At 47.9% G+C, this 23305-nt stretch overlaps 1 protein-coding gene across 9 annotated transcripts in view; it reads right to left on the bottom strand.

The window, feature by feature from the left end:
- Positions 1 to 23305, bottom strand: part of RAD54B (RAD54 homolog B) — a 74054-nt gene that overhangs the window by 12841 nt on the left and 37908 nt on the right. For all 9 annotated transcript variants that reach the window (XR_006389955.1, XM_044293214.1, XM_044293212.1 and 6 more), the window contains 6 exons: positions 23024 to 23249; positions 22034 to 22241; positions 12399 to 12538; positions 9653 to 9943; positions 6352 to 6512; positions 3097 to 3358 (listed from right to left, as the gene is read on the bottom strand). Coding sequence is in view for 8 of the 9 variants with exons in the window: in XM_044293214.1 (XP_044149149.1) it covers positions 3097 to 3358; positions 6352 to 6512; positions 9653 to 9943; positions 12399 to 12538; positions 22034 to 22241; positions 23024 to 23249 (1288 nt within the window). In the remaining variant the exon portion in view is untranslated. The remainder of the gene's footprint in view (positions 1 to 3096; positions 3359 to 6351; positions 6513 to 9652; positions 9944 to 12398; positions 12539 to 22033; positions 22242 to 23023; positions 23250 to 23305) is intronic.

Below are 23305 nucleotides of genomic sequence, written 5' to 3'. Positions count from 1 at the left end.
GAGTACTAGAAGTGTAATTAGACATTTAGGATATATACTGTATGTTCAATATGCCAAAAATATAGTATTTCAGGTGGGAGTAACTCTTAAGTTTTATTTTCGGCCCTTGGAATTGGTTTAGGCTGACAACGTGGCCCCCAACCAGAAAAGGTTGTGCACCCCTGCTCTAGGGGGTAGTTCACAAAGAGGCTTCTGTCTACAGAACTTGTCGCAAATTCTGAGCCAGAAATCAGGGGGCAGCCGTATGGTAACCATCTCCCCTGTTCTTTCTTCACATGGTCTGCACGGACATTGTTAAAAAACTGTGGCAAAGACAATTTCCTCCATGTGAACTCTAATAAAGAAACTTCTTGAATTCCTTTAAAGCCAAGATAAACCTGTCAGAAAGCAAGCGTTACAAGTAAGAAGAGGATTACAAGTCATAAGAACAGGAGAACAGTGTCACCTAGTGGCAGAAGTTCATATGACTCCACAAGTGTCATGGAGGTGGCTTTAAAGGGAACCTGTCATCAACTTTATGTTGCCCATACTAACGGCATTATAAAGTAGACAAGTGAGTTGATTTCAGAGGTCTGTCATTTATAAGTTAAAAGTAAGTGGTTGCCGCGAACCAACATCACAATCATTGCAGACTGGGCCTGGAAAAGAGTCCCGGCCACCTGAGAAGAGTCCTGGTTATTCATGGATTCCTGCTCTCCTGCCCACCTGCTGATGGCTGACAGTCTTCTACCTAGTTTTCTCCCTTTCTCTCTAGGAGAGAACTGCCAGTCATCAGCAGATGGGGGAGAGCAGGAGATTATAATAACCAGGACTCTTCTCAGGTAGATTTGACTCTTTTCTAGGCCTGGGCTGCAATGATTATGATGCTGGTTCTCAGCAACCACTGACTTTTAGCTGATAAATGACAAACCGCTGACATCAGCATTTCTGTCACTAGTTTATACTGCGCTCAGTGAGGTCAGCATAAAGTTGATGACAGGTTCCCTTTAAAAGTATTTAAAAGGGTTTTTCAGGCTTGTAATATTGATGACCTATCCCAATTTCAGGTCAGCTGTACGAGGACAAGGCGCATGCAGTGTGCAGTCTCCCGTCTCTCTTCCTGTTCACCGCTGCTTTGCCATAAAGACAGCAGCAGCGGACTGGAAGAGGGACGGGAGACAGCAAGTGCGCACGCCGTCTCCTCATACAGCTGATTGGCAGGGGTGCCAGGTGTCGGGCACTCACCGATCTGATACTGATGACCTATCCAGAGGATAGGTCATCAATATTAAAAGCCCAGACAATCCCTTTAATATACACTCACTGACAAAAAAAAGCCATAACACACCCAGATAGAAATGTCAGTTACCTTCAAAACTGGGCATGCAGTTCTGTAAATGACTACTGGTGTGGTCTGGGTCTTGTCACCCTATGCCCTATAAAAAGGCTCTCAGAGGCTACTTTTGGGTAGTGTACCGCTTGGTGAGAGATCATTGACTGCATGACATGCTTCTACGACACGCTCAAAGACATTTTGACCAGCTGACAGCCTTTGACAGGGGCAAATCACAGGCCTGAGAGATACAGGAGGGTTGTTTTGAAGAACTGCCCGCCATCTATGCTGTTCTGACCTAGCTGTTGGGAGCAGAGGTTATGCAAGGGCACACATGGTGAACAGGCTCCGGATGGCCCAGACAGACACCAGGTTGAGAGGATCGTTTCACCTGCCGACAAGTACAAACAGCTTCCACGGTTTCACTGTGCATCATCCAGACACAGGTGGCACCTTCAGGACACATCCCTGTCTCTGCCCGCACCATTTCTAGGAGCTTAGCAGAAGAGGAAATTTGGTGTCATGGTGCACATTAGGTGTCCGGCCATTGACAGCCAGCCACCATCAACTTTGTTTGCAAAGGGGTCATGAAGCAAAAACTTGGACTGCTTCAGACTGGAACCATATGGTCTTTAGCGACAAAGCCAGATTCTGTTTGGGATCTCACGACGGTCCGGTTCTAGTATGGAGGTCTCGTGGGAAGCGCTTCAATCCTGCGTTTGCTGTGGAGCTACACACTGCCCCAACTGCTGGTGTGATGATCTGGGGGCCATCGCATATGACAGTCGGTCACCCCCTAGTAATGAAACGAGGGACACTAACGGCTCAGCGATATGTACATGATGTCCTGTCGCCACACATGATCCTCTCATGGCAGAGCTCACAACTGGCATTTGTCAGCAGTATACACAGCAAGGGTTTCCCAGGAATGTCTCCTCCAGATAACAGCACTTCCTTGGCTGCCCGGTCACAAGTTCTATCGGCAATCCAGCATTTATGGGACCAGCTGGGACATCCGCTTCATCAACCTAGGAGTGTGCAGGATCTACACGGCAAATGTGCCGCAGGATACCATACAGAACCTGTATACCTCCATGCCCAACCGTATCTCATCTTGTATCCAGGCTACAGGCGCGCAAAAAGGTCCTAGAGCCTCCCCTCAATTGTACAGTTTTCCCCAATAAACTCTTCCCCTTTCTCTCTAATATTGTAATCACTTACATATCATTACATTCACATTTAGAAGGTTCAACATCTTCTTGGTGCTTTATTTTTTTTTGATCAATAAATGCATTACATTGTTTGCCATTTCAAGGTTCCAGTATCACTGTAGAATTGGCATTGAGGTCTCCTGTAAAGCTGTGTGGATGAAGAAAAGCTTTCCTCTGACGGGATGACGGTGGCACAAAACAGGGGCTCCTACTCCTACCACTGGATGAATGAAGCCTAGTTGTGGGGTACTCAACAAACTTATCTGCACCCTGAAGGCACTGGGGGAATTAGTACTAATAGATACCGTATACGATAACCTCTGGCACTCCAGATGTGGTGAAACTACGACTCCCAGCATGCCCTATTCATTTCTATGGAGTTCTGTGTTTGTCTTGAGAGTCGTAGTTTTACCCGAGCTGGAGTGCCGGAGGTTAGCCCTCACAGCCGTATACCATGACCTGGATGAATGAAAATCTGCATAGACAGTGTAACACCCACTATTCATATTTTAGGCATTAAGAAAAACAGCTAAAAATCAGAGCCCAAGAAAACATCAATCAACATGAAAATACCTGCATGTCATTAGCTGGATTCCAGTCAATGTCATATAAAATTAAATGGCAGGCTCCGATCAGGTTCAGCCCCACACCGCCCGCTTTGGAGCTAAGTAGGAAGATGAAGTCTGTTGAATACTTGCTATTAAATCCGTCCACAATTTGCTGCCTGTGTGTGACCGGCGTCTGTCCATCCAGTCTGGTGCACTTATATCCATGCCGCTGACACACGTCTTGTAGTATATTTAAGGTCTGAGTGTAATGAGAGACCAGAACCACTCTGCAAGATACAACAGTCTACACATTAATCAACTGCAGTCAAACAATGCCGAGAATCGCAGCAGAACTCCACACCACTGATCACACCTGGTCCTTCAGACCACACAGCCTAGCACAGTGTTGGCGAACCTATGGCACGGGTGCCAGAGGCGGCACTCGGAGCCCTCTCTGTGGGCACCCGCACCCTTGAAAAAGTCTTTGTTGTACTAATATGCCTTTGATTTGTCCTGTCCTTCATCAGCACAGTGCGTACTATGAATGGCACAGGCAGTGCATTGAATGTAGGCAGGCTATTATAGCTAAATGATACATGGAAAATATACTATATTGCTATTCAGGTTAAATTGCTGGCTTGGCACTTGGCGATAAATAAGTGGGCTTTGGGTTTCAGTTTGGGCACTCGGTCTCTAAAAGGTTCACCATCACTGGCCTAGCACCTTATCTCCTCCACCTCAAGAACATCTCTCAAAACTGATCTCTCTTTAGATTCAACTCAAGTGAAATGGCAGTGTATGATCCTCATCATTTCCCACCCAGACTACTGCAACATCTTTTTCTGTGGCCTTCCATCTTGTGCCCCTCAAAACCACCTTCAACTCTGCTCTTCATTGAATCCACCAATCCCATCATTGTCCATTGCAGAGCGAATTCTTTTTTAAGTCCACAACCTGTCCCTTGCATACCTCTATCTCCTGATATCCCTCCACATGTAATCCCTGATCCCTCTATGACCTCCTCCTTTGCTCTCCTCGTCTGCATCCCCCATACTCTGGATCTCACTTCCCCAGCACATCAGGCTCTTCCCTTTATCCTTTAAAAAACACACAAAAACGTCCAACTTTAGAAAAACCTACAACTCCAAATTTGCCCTCTGTCTCCTTCCCTTCCTCCCAGATTGTAAGCTCCCAGGGCCATGGTCCTCAACCCCTCGGTATCAGTCTGTGACCGGGTAAGCTCATGTTTATTGGACTAGATGTTTTGTCGTCTTATGTTATGCTTTTAACCCTTTTTACACTTTACATGTTCAGTGCCCTGAAACTGAAGGGGTTGTCTGAGAGTAAAAAAGCACAAACTAGCTGCAAGAAATATAAAAATTCTAAGACACTAATGTTACTCCCCTGTTCTATCACCTGCAGCTCCAGCGCCGATGCACCAGTTTCCCTCCTTTTTTTTTTTTTAACGTTGTCCTTTTCTCACGTTCCTGGAGCAATGATGACTTGTACATACAGGTAACTGCTACAGCCGATCGTTTACCTCGGCTGTCACATACTGAAAATGCTGGTGTCATCTCTAAGGCCAGTGATTGGCTGCAGCAGTCCTGTGCATGTACAGCATCAGGAAAATAAACAGAGGCTGATGGCAGGCACTGGATCAGCGGGGCAAATAACAGGTGAGGGCAGACTACCCTTTTAAAAGGTTTCTGCCACCAGAATTAACCCTATTAAACTAGCTGACATTAGTGATGTGCCAATGTCAGCTGAACCTAACTAGCCTATTCCTACTTTTATCTATGCCCCGTTACTGCAGAAATATAACTTTTATAATATGCTAATTAGCCTCTAGGTGCAGGGGGGGCGTTGCCCCTGCGCCTAGCAGCTCCGTTCTCCCACCTCTGGCCACGCCCTGCTACACTAGATTGACAGGGCCAAGCAGTGTTGGTTTCCTACCTCCGTCCCTGTCTGCCGTGTAAATCTCGCGCCTGCGCCGTCCTGTTCAGTATTTGGCGCAGGCGCAGTGAGAAGGGCGCCCGCCGCCTGCCTTACTGCGCCGAATACTGAACAGCGCGACATTTCCCCAGCGCACAGGGCTGGCAGTTAAAAAAGTATTATAAAAAGTTATATTTCTGGAGTAACGGGGGCATAGATAAAAGTAGGAATAGGCTAGTTAGGTTCACTTGACATTAGCACATCTTTAATGTCAGCTAGCTTTATAGGGTTAATTCTTCTACGCTGCACAAGGCTGGGGTCACAAAGGGGTTGTCTGGGATACAGATATCAATAACCTATCAGAAGAGGTCACCAATATCGGCTCAGCGGGGTCCGACTCTCCCACTGATCAGCTGTAGGGAGCAGGAGCAGAAGGCTCTATACACTGTATAGTTTGCAGTGGCAGATGCCTAAACCAACTGATTGGTGGGAGTCGGACCCCCACAGATCTGACATTGGCATGTATGTACTAGAAAGTCTTAATATCTTACTTCCACGCTGAGATATAACTGTTTAGCAAGAGGCTGCACCACTGAGACACATTAACCATACAAGGTATCCATGGCAACTCAAACCCTGACAGAATTCAACAGGGGAACATACTGTATAGTCGTAAGCATCTCAGTAGTGCAGCCCCAGGCTTTCGGTCTGTAAGTTTCATTCTCATTCATATCTCAGCAAAGAAGATACATATTAACAACTAGTTTTCACTTTTTTAATGTGCCCTGAGGGGCCTTTAAAGGGAATTTGTCACCAGCGACCTACCTATCCAGCTGTTTGCATAGACACATAGCGGTGGTTCACCAGATTAAAACGCTGTTTTTCTTTTCTTGATCCGAGGGTCTGTTTCCGAATTATGATACTTTTTCTTAATATGCAATTTTCGCCTTTGGTGCAATGAGGGCATCAACATTGCACTTGTTGCATCCACACTCTCCTGCTTTCTGTGACCGGTCCCTCCCTGGCTGCTTTGATTGACAGGACCAGGCAGTAGTAAAGAAGCCAAAGAGGAGCTAGGCACAGAAAGGAGCGGAGCCTGGGTGCAAAAAGAATAATGGTGACGCCCTCATTGCACCAAAGACCTCATTTGCATATTAAGAAAAAGCATCATAACTCAGGAGCAGAACTTCGGATGAACATAATAAAACAGCGTTTTAATCAGGTGAAGCACAGCTATGTGTCTATGCAAACAGCGGGACAGGGAGGTCGCTGGTGACAGAGTCCCTTTCATACATGGCTTCTGGTAAGTCTCCTTCAGACTCTTATTAATAAGCTGCACAGAACTCACCTCTCGGAGGGGCCGTGCTCTCTTATGGCTAATAATAATTTTGTTAAAACCTGCAGTTTTCCGGATTCGGAAGCTGTATGTGTGCTATAACCGCAGGGAAAGAGCTCGGCCAGAGTTTCATAGAAGCTCTGCTCCTCGCAGCCCACACTGGTGCTCTTCTCCTGGAAGAAGAAGGAAAGGAAAGACATTAGAATATCTACCAAGGGCCTCTTCCTCACAAGTGTATTCAAATCAGTCTGTATTCCAGCTCCAGAATGCACTTGGATTCCAGATAATATACAGTACCATCAAGACTGTCATCAATATTGCTTCCGTATTTACATGCGCACTCCTTCCTTGCTGCATTTTCGAGCATTACCATATACTATAATAGGCATATTTGAAAGAAAAAACGCACAAAAGTAGGACGTGCTGCGGATTTGAAATACTGATGGAATATATCTGCTTATTTGAACAGACCTACTTATTAACATTAGCAGCGGATTCCGGTTCACTAAACACATGATATATGAAAGAGGCCTAGAAAATAAAATATTCATCATGACTGCAACATTTGTACTTTCCCCACTTTTCACACAAGCAAGTAGCAGGAGCCCAGGGGTGCACCTAGCCGTTCTGCTGCCTGAGGCGAAAAACTAAAAAAGAGCAGCCCCCCTGCCTAATGCCAATTTCTTAACCTAACCCCTTCCCTTCAGCCCATGGCTCTTTGGCTGCATCCCCCCCCCCTCACCCCACATGGTGCTGCCTGAGGCACTCGCCTCACCTGGCCTCATTGGTGGTGCACCCCTGCAGGAGCTGACTGATCAAGGTTTGAATCAATGGACAGACTTTTTATTTTTATTATCATGGTTTGATAAATCATCAAGGCAACTAGAAGAGCGGTCCTGATGGAGAAGGCTTCCTGCCAGCCATATCCGGCTGAACACATGGAGCTAATCTGTCACTGGCAGCACCAGTCAGTCAACCAGTTAACCAGTCAACCTACCCTTGGGTTTATTCACATTGGAAGTATACATCAGGAGGATTTCACAACGTACATCTGACGGAACCCTTCGACATGCCACTGTACAGCCAGTCGTAAAGTGAGGGACGTTATTCAAGACTCTTAGGTGAAAGTCGAAAAATTAGAATATCGTGCAAAAGTTAACTTATTTCAGTAATGCAGTTTAAAATTCGAATTCTGTGAAAAGGTTCAATATTCTAGGCTCAAAGTGTCACACTCTAGTCAGGTAATTAATCCATACCCCCTGAGCAAAGGGACCCGAGATTGTGACTTTGGGGTTTCATAAGCTGTAAGCCATAATCATCCAAATTATAACAAGTAAAGGCTTGAAATATCTCGCTTTGCATGTAATGTATCATATGTTAGTTTCACCTTTTAAGTTGCATTACTGAAATAAATGAACTTTGCACAATATTCAAATTTTTGGAGTTTCACCTGTATGTTTTAAACAAGTCTACGCCGCATGGTATATGCTGCTGTACAGAATAGTGCGGCAGAATGTGCTATTCCATAGAGCTGAAGAAAAGGTATACCAACATACACCAGCCCGACTGCAGATTAGGCCTCATGCACATGACCATTGTGTGTTTTGCGGTCCACAATTTGCGGAACGGCACAGATAGCCATTGATATAACTGCCTATTCTTGTCCGCAAAACGGACAATAGGACAGGTTATATTTTTTTGCGGACCACAGAACGGAGCAACGGATGCAGACAGCACATGGAGTGCTGACCGCATATTTTGCGGCCCCATTGAAGTGAATGGGTCCGCATCCAAGCTGAAAAAATTGCAGCTCAAATGCGGACCAAAACAACGGTTGTGTGCATGAGGCCTAAAATGGACAATCTTTTTGGATCCATCAGGCATATACAGTCAGCAGCACATCTGTGGAGCATACTTCAGACACTGGCCCAGGTTTACTAATGTGTCTGCGCCCTGTGAACTGGTACCGGTTTCAAGTTTTAAAGTAATTTTCCCACTTTAAAAATCAACTACCAAAATTATTCAACTAAGTCACGCGCGAATTCGTGAAAAACTAACTTCGGTTCATCGGAGCCCATACATTCTCTTACTGCACGGAGACAAATCTCCAAGCAGTGCTATTCCGAAGTCATGATGTAACACCCGAAGCTCGCTTTGCTCATCTCTATCTGCGCCTAAAATCTGTCCCAAAGTGGTGCAATTTGGTACAGCTAGGGTTTCTACACTCCCCCCCCCCCCCCCCCGACTTACACAAAAATGGGGTGTGGCTTAGTGGAAAGGGCAAGGCTTTGTGTGGAAAGGGGTGTGGCCTAAGACAATTTTGTGCCACAATTCTGGAATACAAATCTGTCTGAAAGTAAGCTAACCAATGGTTGGTATACAGTCAGAGAAAAGCATCTCCCCCTGCAGCACATGTGTCCTCCAGCCTGGGCCCCTGTGATAAATCTGCTGCAGGTCTGAACCGCCTGTGTAAGGTTGAACAATAATGGTAAAGGCAGCTCTCGCCTCTTCCTCTGCTAGACGAGCAAGGATACCGCACCTGGTTGCAGTTGAACAAATATTGGAAGGAATAACATCCAGCTCCACGTCTAAGCAGGAAACCCTTTTTATTGATGCGGTTAAAATCTTCATACAGGATAGTTTCATCAACGCGTTTCAGACCATATGACAATGTCATTAAGGACCAAAATTGTCATATGGTCTGAAACGCGTTGAAGAAACTATCCTGCATGAAGATTTTAACCGCATCAATAAAAAGTGTTTCCTGTTTAGACCTGGAGCCTGTGTAAGGTTACACCGTCTATAATCTTCGTAAACCAGGGCCATTATTGTATTTACTGGGGTGTAGAGGGAAGATACTGAAGTGACTACTGTTAAGGGTGTATTACACAGCCCGATTTAACAGGCGATTGTCGAGAAGGAAGCATTCCTTCCCGGCAATCGTCTGCTTGCTAGCGGAGGAGACCTGCTATTACATGCAGAGATCTCCTCCTCAGTTTGGGGAGAAGTGATCTCTAATACCATCGCTCTTCCCTATACTAAATCATTGTTTGCAGGCAGCAGAGCGTGATTAGACCCCACGATCTGCCGTCTGCAGACGATGATTTTTTTAACCTGTCAAAAGATTTGATATTGCCTGATGATCGCTAATGAGTGTTACTACGAATGCTCATTAGCGATCATCTGGGACTCCGTTGGGTGAAGCAGCGAGTCTGAATATTTGGCTGTCACCTGTCACCAGCAGATCACAGAAATGCTGCCATATACACACATACGGATGAACATTTATAAAACCTGCACATCTCACACTGACCTGGATGGTTTTATAAAGCAGATACGGGTGGTTGCAAAGTTTCTTCAGTGCCCCAATGCACACGAGATGAGGACTACTGTCTCCTGAGCCTTGCAAACAACACTTAACAAGACGAGAGCTCAGAAGCCTTTTGTAAAGATCAAGCTGGAGCTCGGAGGGTCTGCAGAAGACAATGCTCTCAATTTTAGGAGGGAGAAATTTATTAATGACCTCCTGGGTTCTTCGGAGAACACATAGGCCTGTTAGACGTCCCAGTTCTGTGGCTCTTTCATCTCCTAATTTTTTTTCCTCCTAAAAAAGAAAGAGATGCATGACATACCTTTAAGTAAATGGGAAACACTAACACATAGCCTTTCGGCAGGGGGGAAGGGGGGGTTCACACTTGTGTTAAACGGATCTGGCAGGTTCACTGCCAGACCCCATTGACTATAACAGGACCTGGCTGCTTCCCGGCATGAGTGACGGGTTTCGGCTGGACAAAAGCCATTGCATGCAGTCTGGTTAAAAGATAAGGGTCATGAACAGGAGGACCTCCAACTAGATTGTTCAGCCGCTAAAAGGATTCTTTTAAATGTCTAAAATAAAAGACATGATCCCCCACTTTATGCTCGACACAGAGGAAATGACCACTCAGGTAGCAGAAAAGGGATCAATATGGTAAAGGCCTATACAAATCACCTCCAAATAAATAGAAGAGGATAATATTACTATTCATTGTACAATTATAGCAACCATAATGTGAGTGATTTTATATGCTTTATCCTATATGTGTATGTTTTAAGAAACTGAAGTCAAGTATAATCCTGTAATCCAAAATTTTATTCATGATATATAGAATTAGATGAGGGTTCCCATGTAATCTTGTTGAGTGTGAAAGAAAGACATTTGGAGCTAATTACCACATGTCTAAAGAATGTGTAGATAAGAAAATCAAGTATTTAGGGAGAGTTTGTTTAAAACTCGTATATTTTTGAAGCAGACTAGATGTCTGAAGGGTTGATATACATTAGTGTCTTTCTTATCTTATTTAAAGCTCTGTCTAAGACTTTTATCAAAGGGTTATCTTTTGTCAAACTAAAAGAAAATAGAAGAATTAAGTGTAATTACACAAACTGTCACATAGAACACTAGTGTCCTCTTGTGGTGGTGGTGAGTAAGAGAGAAGTGGCAAATTGATGCACTGTGATCTCATTAGTCACGTTGAAGACCAAACCAAGCCCACCTTCCGGGATAAAAGTTAGCAGAAGCCACCAAGACAAAGACACACAAGAGAGAGGAGAGATCAGAAGGAAAATAAGATCTGATCTTACTTCACATTTGAACCTTAACGCTGATTTCTTCCAGACGGATTCTCTGGTATAGTATACATTTTGTCTGTATATTAGGCAACTGATTAGCCATATACACATATATATATATTTATTCAAATAGACCATATTGTTCCTTGTAGGATCTGGATTGATTGGAGGAATTGCAGAATCAATTGTGCCTTTTCAATCTAGGGAGATAAATCTATACAAATGATATATCTACAATTGTGTGATCTCCAAAGAACAGATTGTAGTTCTAGTCAGATGGTCTAATTGAATTGATATACATTACATAACATGGTGGAAGCTTAATTTTATTTGGGCTGTAATCTAGAGTTATAACAATAACAAAACTTATGCATGATGAGATAAAGTCATCATGCATCATTAAAGGGGTTGTCCAGGTTCAGAGCTGAACCCGGACATATCCATAATTTCACCCAGGCAGCCCCCCTGATGTTAGCATCGGAGCATTTCATGCTCCGATGATGCTCTCCCTTGCCCTGTGCTGGATTGCACAGGGCAAGGGCTCCTTTATTTACAACACCACACTGCCAGGCGGAAGCTTCCGCCCAGCAGTGTGTTCGGTGACGTCACCGGTTCTGATGGGCGGGCTTTAGTGCTGCCCTAGCTGTTTTACAGGCTAGGGCAGCAATAAAGCCCGCCCAACAGTGCCGGTGACATCACCGGGGCCACTGCTGGGCGGAAGCCTCCACCTGGCAGCCCTATGGAGAGCCCGGTTAGTCACAGGAACTCCAGAAAATGCCTTTTCACGCAGGGAAAAGGAGAGCATAGGAGCAAGAACTGCCCTGATGCTCAAGTCAGGGGGGCAGCCTGGGTGAAAATAGGCTCTGAACCCGGACAACCCCATTACATTTTAATTAGGAAAATCTGTTCGCTGGGAGAAATCAAGTGTCAATTTATTTATTTTTATTACTAAGATACCTGTTTAATTATTGATTATATCAATATCCTATAGGTTATTTTGTCATATTAATTGCATGTAATTATTATTCTTGAATTGTCACCAATTTTATATCTTATATTTTATTTTTTTATTGCACTAAAATATTAATATATATATATATATATATATTGTACACAACCCTCTTCCTTTTGTCTTCAACTTAGCGCAGATAATAAGCTTTTGTTAGTGCTGGTTTTGATTTGTGGAAATAAGTCGGAATCTCTTCTATTATAGATTCTAGCTTGTTTTCCCATAAATAAATTAAGCTGTTTTTCAGAGCAGTATAAATATTCTGACAAGACAGCGCTAAACCAGTACTTACGTCGTGTAATTATTAGGACTGGCAAGGACCCCAGAGGTCGGACTACCACTAATAATAAAATGATGGCATACCCTAGCTTTATCCCATCACTTTATACAATGGGAACACACCTTTTATGCATCACAATAGGGTGGTTTATACAATTACTTTATTTGCTGAAGGCTCGCGGGATCTAATTATTGGCTCCTCATATATTTTTCTGTAAGCGGACAGAGCGCCAAGAATTCCTGGATTTACAAAGTCGATCAATGCATAAAACTCCTGGAGATCGTTCTGAATTGGAGTGCCTGGAAAATAGAAAGTTCACTCATAACTTTTAAACGCATTTTTATTTAGCATTATAAATGATCAATCCTAATGGGTAAGAAAAACAGTAAGAGCGAGCTGAATGTTCTTTAAATCAGGTCGATATGTGCTGAAGAGAATATTGGGCGACAACTAAATATGGCTGACTTTACTGGTCCTAAATGCCAAATCTATCTAATTATATCTGGAGACAATTACTTTCCAAATTTCCTAATATCATACAGAAAGACCCCCCACTCGGGATCTCCCTCCCATCAATAAGATAACATGGAGAGTGACTAACCAGAAGCCCCTAGTGGATCCAGTCCATCCAGGTGTTACGTGGACGTCTATTCATTTGGATAGCCACATGTTATACTACATTCGGCCTGTAGTGGTCACTTCAGAAGAAATGAGCAGTCAAGAGCAGCTATTTGCCAAGGGTCTCTGGCACTTAAAGGCAAGCTCGGACTGGCCCACAGGGGAACCCTGAGAAAAGTGGGCCCACTGTCCTCCAGCACGGCATCTCAAATAACCTATATTAATATAAAAATGTAGTGTACGGGAGAGTAATACCCCGTCACTACAGAAGGGTCACTTGGGTACTGTCGTTCCCCCTGTATTTATGGGGAGGTTGGTATAAAATATCTTGTTAATGTAATGCTATGTACTTCCTGTTACTGTGAAATGTGCATGTGCAGGCCGGCTAGGGTGTCATTCCAGCTCTGAGTCACTAGAGGGAGCTAGGGAACCCTAGTTTATATAAGGCCCAGTCAGGAAGTAGTAAGCAGGCAGACAGTGGGAAAAGGAGTCAGAGATGATCCTGTGTCTGAGTCAAGGCCAGGCTATGGGCCTGTGAGAGTAGTGCAGGCCTGAAGCCTGCCGACTAGGAGAGGGTAGTATAGGCCCTGTAACCGGGTTCCGGATCCAAGGAAAAGGTTCCCCTCCTGAGTCATCATTCGTTTAGCTGAAACATCATAAGCAAGCAACCAGCCGGGACACAGAATACCACAGAGGCCGATCAGATAAAGCAAGAGGTACTCAAGGTAACAGAGGAGGTACTAGATAAGGACAGCTTCAAGGGTACACCAGCTATAGGGCATTGGACCTTGGAGAATAAGTCACATGTTTCAGGACCAGTCAGGAATAGTGTGCAAGCCGCCTGTACTGCATCTCCTGTAATTAACACTCTGTAAAGAACATTGCTAAGACCGGCCATTCTGTACTTCTAAGAACCAGCTGTATTCAAATAGAAACCAACTGTCTTCCATGGAACTGCGCTTCCAACTGCGTCCATGTATGATTCTCACTGACATTCAGTAAAAAGTTCCCGTTTTGGTTGGCTAACCCGTGGTTGCTTCATTTTTCTACATTACTATACACGGCGTGTCACCGTTTAATTGACACTGGCGTCACGAACATTAAATACCTGCCTGTTCCAGTATTAGCCCCGATTGAAGACGACAGTGGATCCCAGGTTAGTGGGTTAATCTGCACTACAAAGCCCAGCATACACTACTGACCCCCTGGGACACTGCAAAAAACTATCCAGTTTATTATTATAGATGCATTGGAAAGATAAGATGGCCTCTCGGAATAGAGGCAGGCCAACCAGTATCCTCTCTTCCCAGGGACCCACCATTTGAAGTTGTTGCAGAAACCCCCATAATCAATCATCTTGTAGCGTGTTGTTGCCTCTGTGTGGGCAGGTAATATTTGCATGTCGCTGTACAGTGGGCAACCAGAATGAATTTCACTGGTGGGCCCCTAGGCATTCCATTCAGACACTGCTTAAAGGGGTTGTCTCACATCAACAAATAGTATTTATCATGTAGACAAAATTAAAAGTGTTGTCTGTTTTTTTTTTTTAATATTGATGACCTATATTCAGGGTAGGTAATCAATTTTAGATCACCGAGGCCCAACTGCTGTCACTCCCACCGATCAGCTGTTTGTACAAGCACTGCCTTCTCTTCACGGTTTACCTACGTGTAATTACAACATTTACGCAAGATCATCTCTGACGGAGATGTGAATGCAGCCTAAGGCTCTCATATTAATGGGGTTGTCTGTGATGATACAAACCTTTCAAGTAGACTATAAGGTTTGATTGTCATTTCATCCAGGAACAGCCAATGTGGGTAAAGAGGACCTTTCAGCGCTCCTGACATTCCCGCTGTAATAGCTTCAAGCATTCCCCATGTAATAACAATTCTAGAACATCTATTCTTATGTCTGTATGTTGTGCCATTCTTTTGTTATGAATGAATTGCTAGCAGTCTGCAGTAAGGGTACAGGGGGGTGGTAACTAGTCGGGGGGGGGATGTACCTGCGCAGTCTGAAGATGGCAGACGTCACATTAATATTGACACCCCGTCTTCAACTACCTATCACTTGCACGTCTCAGTGGTGCACAGCCTTGACAGTATGCATACAAAAATGGGGAGAGGAATAGAAGAGGCAGCACTCACCGGCGTGGTTCAAGTACTTTATTCGTACAAAAAAGGTAAAATCTTCAGGCTGGAGCGTATGGTGCGATACAGTTGGAGTCAGCGGCGACGGCCGTTTCGCGCTAACTTGCGCTTCTCCCCGGCGCTTCTTATACCAGTCACTGCGTCTGGTTGTCACAGCAACCCAGACGCTTAGACTCCTATGTACCCGACCGCACGATCCAGTCCAGCTGAACACACCGATTTATAAACAACATCATGACAGACAGATTAATGAGCTCAGGTCATTTCTATCATTAAGTCCAAGCGGATATGTCGACGACGTGTTTATGATCTGGTCGGGCACTGAGATGCAATGCAGGGAGTTCGTGTCCTATCTCAACAACATTAACAATATGAACATGAGATTCACCCTCAATTTTGGGGGTCAGTCTCTTGAGTTCTTGGATGTATATGTTGAGGCTGGTGCAAAAGGTATGCATACTAGCGGTCACCGAAAGCCTACAGCCACAAACTCCCTTCTGCATCACAGGAGCTTCCACCCGGAGAGTGTCAAAAAGGAGATTTTTGTATAACTTACCAGTTAAATCTCTTTCTCGCTCTTCCTTGGGGGACACAGACCTTGGGTATAGCTCAGCTCCCTAGGAGGCGTGACACTAAGTAAAACTGTTAAGCCCCTCCTCCATCAGCTATACCCTCAGCCTGGAGATAGAGGCTACCAGTTGCGTGTCCAAGTAGTGAAAGGATAACAACCAATAACGGAAACAACCAGCCAGCAACCCAACGGGGCGCCAGACCATAACCCTGTAACCAAACACAGAAGGGTGGGTGCTGTGTCCCCCAAGGAAGAGCGAGAAAGAGATTTAACTGGTAAGTTATACAAAAATCTCCTTTTCTCGCCCATTTTCCTTGGGGGACACAGACCTTGGGACGTTCAAGAGCAGTCCAAGAAGGGAGGGACCACAAACCCAAGGCGGAACACCACCAGAGCATCAGGAAACCGCTGCCTGCAAAACCAGGCGGCCCAACGCAGCATCCGCTGATGCATGCGTATGCACCCTATAGAACTTTGTGAAAGTGTGCAGAGAGGACCAAGTGGCTGCTTTGCACAACTGTTCAGCCGAGGCCCGATGCCTCTGCGCCCAGGAAGCTCCGACTGCTCTGGTGGAATGAGCAGTGACGCCAAAAGGCGGAGGTCTGCCCTTGGCTCGATAAGCCTCAGACACCGCCAGTTTAATGAAACGGGCAATAGCCACCTTGGAGACCGCCAACCCTTTGCGCGAACCCTCCGGAACCACAAACAGGGAGTCCGTGCGCCGAAAGGACCCGGTGACCTCCAAGTAAATCCTCAACACCCTGACCACATCCAGACGGTGCAGTTCCCGTTCTCTGGGGTGGGAAGGAGAGGGACAGAGCGACGGAAGGACGATGTCCTCATTGATGTGAAAGGCGGAGACCACCTTTGGCAGGAAAGTCGGGACAGGCCGAAGCACAACCTTATCCTGGTGGAAGATCAGGAAAGGTTCGGAGCAAGAAAGAGCCGCTAACTCCGACACCCGTCGGAGAGACGTGACGGCCACAAGAAAGATGACCTTGCAGGACAGAAGGCGAAGGGAGACCTCCCGTAAAGGCTCGAAGGGGGCTGATTGGAGCGCCGAGAGCACCACATTCAGGTCCCAGGAAGGAATTGGAGGGCGGTACGGCGGAACAGAGTGAGCCACCCCTTGTAAAAAGGTCTTAATTGGCCCTAGAGGGGCCAGGGGACGCTGGAGAAGAATAGACAGCGCCGAAATCTGACCCTTCAGAGAACTGAGGCACAGCCCCAGGTCCAGACCCGACTGGAGGAAGGACAGGATTGTGGGAAGAGAAAACCGGAGAGGTGGGATGCTCCGGGACTCACAGAACCCCAGATAGGACCTCCAAACCCGATAGTAGATCCTAGAGGATACGGGCTTACGAGCCCGGATCATGGTGCGGACTACGTCCGCGGAGAAACCCCGTCGCGTTAAGACGGCGGTCTCAATAGCCACGCCGTCAAACGTAGCGAGCCTAAATGCTCGTGGAAGATCGGTCCCTGAGAGAGAAGGTCTTCCCTGGAGGGCAGTGGCCACGGTGCGTCTGCCAACAGCAACATTAGGTCGGCGTACCAAGACCGGCGGGGCCAATCCGGGGCGATTAGAATCGCGGGGACGCCCTCTGCCGCGATCCTCCGAAGAGCCCGTGGCAGGAGGGGAAAAGGAGGAAAGACGTACAGAAGGGAGAATTCGCGCCACGGAAGGACGAGCGCGTCGGCGCCGTATGCCTTCGGGTCCCGTGCCCTGGCCAGGTATAGGGGGACCTTGTGGTTGAATTTGGAGGCCATGAGGTCCACGTCGGGGCGACCCCAGCGAAGACAAAGGGCTTCGAACACCTCTGGGTGCAGGGACCATTCTCCCGGGTCGATGGTGGACCGGCTGAGGAAATCCGCCGCCCAGTTGTCCACCCCCGGGATGTAAATCGCAGATAAGGCCGGCACGTGCGTCTCCGCCCAGAGGAGAATGAGGGTCACCTCTTGCATCGCTGCGAGTGCCTCCCTGATGGTTTATGTATGCCACAGCCGTGGCATTGTCCGATTGGATCCGAACAGGGTGGCCCTCAGCAGATGGGTCCAGTGTCTGAGGGACAGAAGAATCGCCCTCAGTTCCAGAATATTGATTGGAAGTCTGGACTCCGATAGAGACCAAACGCCCTGGACGGACCGGGGAGGGAAAACCCCCCCCCCCCACCCCCGTAAGCTGGCATCTGTGGTAATCACCAGCCAGTTCAGTGGAAGGAAGGACTTCCCCCTTAGAGGGATATGCAACCACCAGCCGAGGGAAGCTCGAGCCAGGGGAGGCAGAAGAAAGGTCCTGTCCAGACTCCTCAGTGATTTGTCCCAGGCCGACAGAATTGCCCTCTGAAAGGTGCGGGATCGGAATTGTGCGAACGGCACCGCTTCGAAACAGGCAACCATCTTTCCCAACAACCGCATGCTGGATCTGAGGGAAGGGCGGTGATGACGGAGGAGACTGCGAACCGACCCGCGAAGGGCCAGACGCTTGTCCGACGGAAGGCGGACCTCCGCCAACTCTGTATCCAGGAGCATCCCCAGGAAGATCAGCCGTCTGGAGGGGGTAAGGGAAGATTTGGGGTGGTTGATAATCCAACCGAACCGCGTCAGGGTCTCCAGAGTGAGTTCCACACTGCGGGATGTCTGAGAGAAGGAGGGTGCCTTGACCAGGATGTCGTCCAAGTATGGGAGAAGAAAAACACTTCTTGAACGTAGAAGGGCCAAGACAGGGGCCAGGACCTTGGTGAACACTCGAGGAGCAGTCGCCAGACCAAAGGGAAGGGCGACGAATTGGAAGTGATCGTCCCCCACCGCAAAGCGCAGGAAGCGGTGATGACATGGAGCAACCGGAACGTGGAGGTATGCATCCTGAATGTCGATTGAGGCCATGAAATCCCCTCTTTCCAGGGAGGCCACTGCGGACCTGAGAGACTCCATCCGGAATCTCTGCAGTCAGAGAAAACGGTTCAGGCGTTTTAGGTCCAAGATCGGACGCACTGAGCCTTCCTTCTTGGGAACCACAAAGAGGTTCGAGTAGAACCCCCTGAACCTTTCCGTCGGAGGCACGGGGGCGACGACACCCTTGTCCATTAGAGAGTGAATGGCCGCGAAGAAGGCGGCCACTCGTACGGGATCTCGCGGAGGACGGGATCGGAAGAAACGGTCTGGCGGAATGGACGCAAATTCGATTTTGTATCCGCAAGATACAATCTCGAGCGCCCATGCATCTGAGATGTGGGCCCGCCATACGTTCCTGAATAGGAGAAGGCGGCCCCCCACCCGGGTGGGTGGGGGCGCACCTTCAGGCAGAGGGCTGCTGGCCTGTGGGAGCCCGTGCAGGCTGGGACTTGCGCCAGGTAGGTTGCGTCCGAAAAAACGGCTTCTTGCGTCTATCCTGGGCTGGGCCAGAGGAAGAAGAACTGGCCGCGGGTCTAGACCCGGTGGGCTTGCGAAAGGACCGAAAACGGGACGAACCAGCGCGACCACGGGGGGCGCCCATTGGCCTGGACTGGGGGAGGTGAGTACTCTTCCCACCCGTGGCCTCTGATATAAGTTCGTCCAGACGGGTTCCGAACAGGCGGGAACCCGTGAATGGTAGGCCGGCCAAAGAGCGTTTGGAAGCGGCGTCCGCCGCCCAAACCTTCAGCCAGAGTTCCCTCCTGACAGAAACTGCCAGGGCAGAGGAACGGGCAATGAGGGCACCCGCATCAAGGGAGGCCTCACAGACGAATTTTCCGGCCTGAACAATTAGTTGGGCTAAGGAACGGAGGTCCTGAACAGGGACGTCCGACCCTAACTCCCGTTCCAGTTGCAAACCCCATTCAGAGACCGCTTTGCCAACCCAGGCGGAGGCAAAGACCGGTCTAAGGGCCGAACCAGAGGCAGTAAATATGGCCTTGGAGAGGGATTCCGTACGACGGTCCTCAACAGACTGGAGGGAAGATCCGTCCTGTACAGGAATAGTAGTGCTTTTGGACAGGCGAGCCACGGGAGGATCAACCTTAGGCGGGGATGTCCACGTGGTCACAGAATCCGCTGGAAAGGGATAACAAATGTCCAGCTTTTTGGGTGTAATAAAGCGGACGTTAGGCCGAGTCCAAGCCTTGGATACCACAGAAGAAAAATCAGCGTGTATGGGAAAAACCTTGGAGGCCTGTTTGGGGCGGAGAAAGGACACGCCGGCCTGTTCAGAGCTGGGGGGGTCATCGTGTAGCTGAAAGGTATCACGGATGCTAGTGACAAGATGCCCCACCGCGGACGCCAATTTGGACGGAAGCTCTGAGTCCATGTCCACGTCCGAATCCGCCAGTTCTCCCTCAGAAAGCGTATCCCTTTGAGAGGATAGACTTGACTGAGCTCGCACGCATGGCGGAGAGAGCGAAGCATCTGGAGAAGATGTGCGCTCAACCCTTGAACGTTTCTGAGTATGCCGGGCCCTGGAAGATTCGCTGGGAGGCAGGGAACCAGTGGGGGCGGCAGAAACGGTAGTCCCAGCGGGTGCGACAGGGATTGTGGCAGCCTGCGGGAGAGGCGGTCTATCCACGAGACGGCCCACTACGTGTGTAAGGCTTTCCACCGCCTGAGACAGAGACCTAGCCCAGTCAGGGGGTTCAGAGGCACCGGGGGGCGCAGCGGGAAGCGGGCCCTGCACCGGGGCCTGACATGCAAGGCAATGCGGCTCAGATTGCCCACGCGGAAAAAGTTCCTTACAGGCGGTACAGGCATGGTACCAGGGTTTGGGGGCACCTGTGGGATCTGACATGCTGAAGTGTGGTTGTACTCTAATATAGAGACCACAAAGGGTTATAGCAGCTATGACCAGGAGGGTTAGGAGAGGGTTAACTGTCCTACCAGTGCCTCAGAAGAACGTCAGGAGATGGCCCAGATCAGCAGCAGCAGAGAAGCAGTGAACAGCAGTGAGCAGCAGAGAGCGCCCACAGAAGCCGAGCGATGTACACAGGAGGTTAGAGTCCCCCACCGTGTCCCAGCTTCCTGTCAGGAGTGAGGAAGCGCGGGAAACCTCAGCAGAAAGCGCGGGGAACAAGCTCCGCCCCCTCCAGCGCTTGAAATGTCTCCTGTGAAGGAGAACGTAGCTCCGCCCCCAAAATGACGCGCGGAAGCCCCGCCCCCTGCCGGGACCGCTAAGCCCCGCCCCCCGTTCTCGGCGGGAAGGGGGAGAGAGAGAAGAGAAAAATGGAGTCAGCCCCGATGAGGGGGAGGGGGGGGAGAAAGATAGCAGCGTGGGGGGGAAAAGCGTGGGGGTGCTGAGGATGCTGCTGTGCTGCATTGTCCTGCAGATGAGCGCTCAGAATGAGCGACCACGGGTGCCCCCCTTACCCAGAGGGGTAGATGCTGCAGATAGGGACGGGGTATGGGCTGGAATAGCCATCTCACCGTGCGACGTCTTCACCCTCAGTCCTTTCCAGCAGGGTCGCCCCTTCAGCCACTGGCACCGCAGTGGCAGGAAGCTGGAAGAGGGGCTTGGCGTGCGGGCGACCCCCTAGCTGGCGGGATGTAGGGGAGCCATTGCTGCCCAGATCCTCCTATTGCTTCTGTGGGGGAGGCAGCAGTGCAGATAAGTTGGCACTGGCGCAGCTCAACCCCGGGAGAGCAGAGAGGTCAAATGCGTCTCTGGTATCCCTAGGAAAAAATAAAATAACAAAATTAGAAGAAAAAGTAAAAATAACAAGGAGAAAACAGCCCTGCAGTAGCAGGGAGTGTCTTGCCTCCTTGGACACTAAGCTAAAACTGGTAGCCTCTATCTCCAGGCTGAGGGTATAGCTGATGGAGGAGGGGCTTAACAGTTTTACTTAGTGTCACGCCTCCTAGGGAGCTGAGCTATACCCAAGGTCTGTGTCCCCCAAGGAAAATGGGCGAGAAAAAAACAATACCTTATGGCCAGTTCATGCGGAGAAGCCGCACGTTAGCGCGAAACACCCGTCGCTGACGCCAACTGTATCACTCCATATGCTCCAGCCCGAAGATTTTACCTTTTTTGTACGAATAAAGGACTTGAACCACGCCAGTGAGTGCTGCCTCTTCTATTCCTCTCCCCATTTATTTTTATTTTTTTATAAAAAAGGCATATTGCACAAAATGTTGGTAAATTTCTGCGCAATGCCCTGATCCCCTTTCCTGTTTTCATTGAGCACAGATCACCGTTGAGATGCCCAGGTGGTCCAAGCACAGTGAAGCTGCTGGTAACAGAGCAAGGACGCAGCATGCCCTGCATATGGCAGCCTACCACATATTCAGTATTCAATGAAGCGGATCCCCGCTGCCGTAAAACAGACTCAGCTTGCCGACAGGTTCAAGAAAGCCACAGAAATCTGATTTGCTTCCCCAATCTGCTTTATCACAAGAATTACTTATTGCAACAGATGTTAGAAAAACTGCTAAGAATGCAATTCCCAATAAAATAAAAAGCCTAGTGCCAGCAAAAAGAAAGAAAAAGTTACCGGACAGGATGATCCTTCTGCTGCAAGACAAACTGCTGAGCGCCAAAGTTGTTTTTATGGAGCTGTTCTTTAAGCGATGGCCCTCGTCACAGATGATGAGATCAAAGCTCAGGTTCTGGAGTTGTTCTAGAGAGCGTAATAGCATCTCATAGCTGATGATGAGCACCGAGTACAAAGGAGAACTGACGAAGTCTTCCACCTTGTGATCCTAAAGAGAAAGACACAAAAGGATTCGTTGCTATTCACATGACTACGTGCTATGATTATACAGTGAATGGGTGCAAGAAAAAGCTCGCAACCAGTCCCTAACCCCCAGGGTGTGCAAAGCCAAACTTAGTATGCACTCCCCTTTCCAATAGAATTTTTGCTGAATTTATGATTCTTTTATTAAGTGGAGGAATGTTTTAATTTTAAAAAGTCACACTCTGCTTGACACCCTTGATTCGACTTCTGTCGACATGTTTCTCAATGTATTTACATCAGAAAACTGGTATAAATACAGTAATTACTCTACTATGTACAGATCTAAATCTTGTGCTTCACTGCAGTACATAAGGATGCCTGTCTGCTGTCACCACTAGGGGGAGCTCAGTTCACAGGAAGTTATTCCGGTGCAATTGAGCTCAATGGAAGCAGCAAAATCTCTTTGCACCCAAGCTCCCCTTAGTCGTAGCTGTAGAAAAATGCTGTGGTTTGTTGTTGAGAACAGGAGGAGTTCAGCACCAGGTCTCCTCTCACCATGGGCCTCATAGCAGCCTTCTGGTCTGCCTCCATGATGAGTACACACCACTGGGTGAAGGACAAGAGGCCACTCCTCGCCAAAGCTTGGGGTTGTCTATGGCACCACTAATGCATCCCTCTAGAGTGGGCTCCATGTGAGGTAAGGAACCTAAAAGAAACATCTAGAGATAAAACCAACTTTCCCATCTAGATGGTTTTGAATCCATGCATTCCGAAGGAGCAGAAATCACGTAGCTAGGTTGTCATTACCTGATCCACTGCAAACACTCTCATTCTCTCAGTTCCCAACCACTTCTGAAACTCTTTCCTCCAGTTCTTCACCAGACTCCCTGGGGTCACAATCAGCGCTCTCTTGAAGACAGGCTTCCCTCCATATGGACCTTGGCGTAGAAGAGTCCAGATCAAACAGATACACTGAAGCGTTTTGCCTAGGCCCATCTCATCAGCCAGGATAGCTCCAAATTGTCCACTGACCCTGAGCCAAAAAAAAGTTATAATTAAAGGGGACAACTCATTTCCATATACAATATC

This window comes from Bufo gargarizans, chromosome 5 (assembly GCF_014858855.1).
Source record: "Bufo gargarizans isolate SCDJY-AF-19 chromosome 5, ASM1485885v1, whole genome shotgun sequence".
NCBI lineage: Eukaryota > Metazoa > Chordata > Amphibia > Anura > Bufonidae > Bufo > Bufo gargarizans.
Note: the sequence above shows the minus strand (reverse complement) of the source record. Positions and strands in the feature narration are given on the sequence as shown.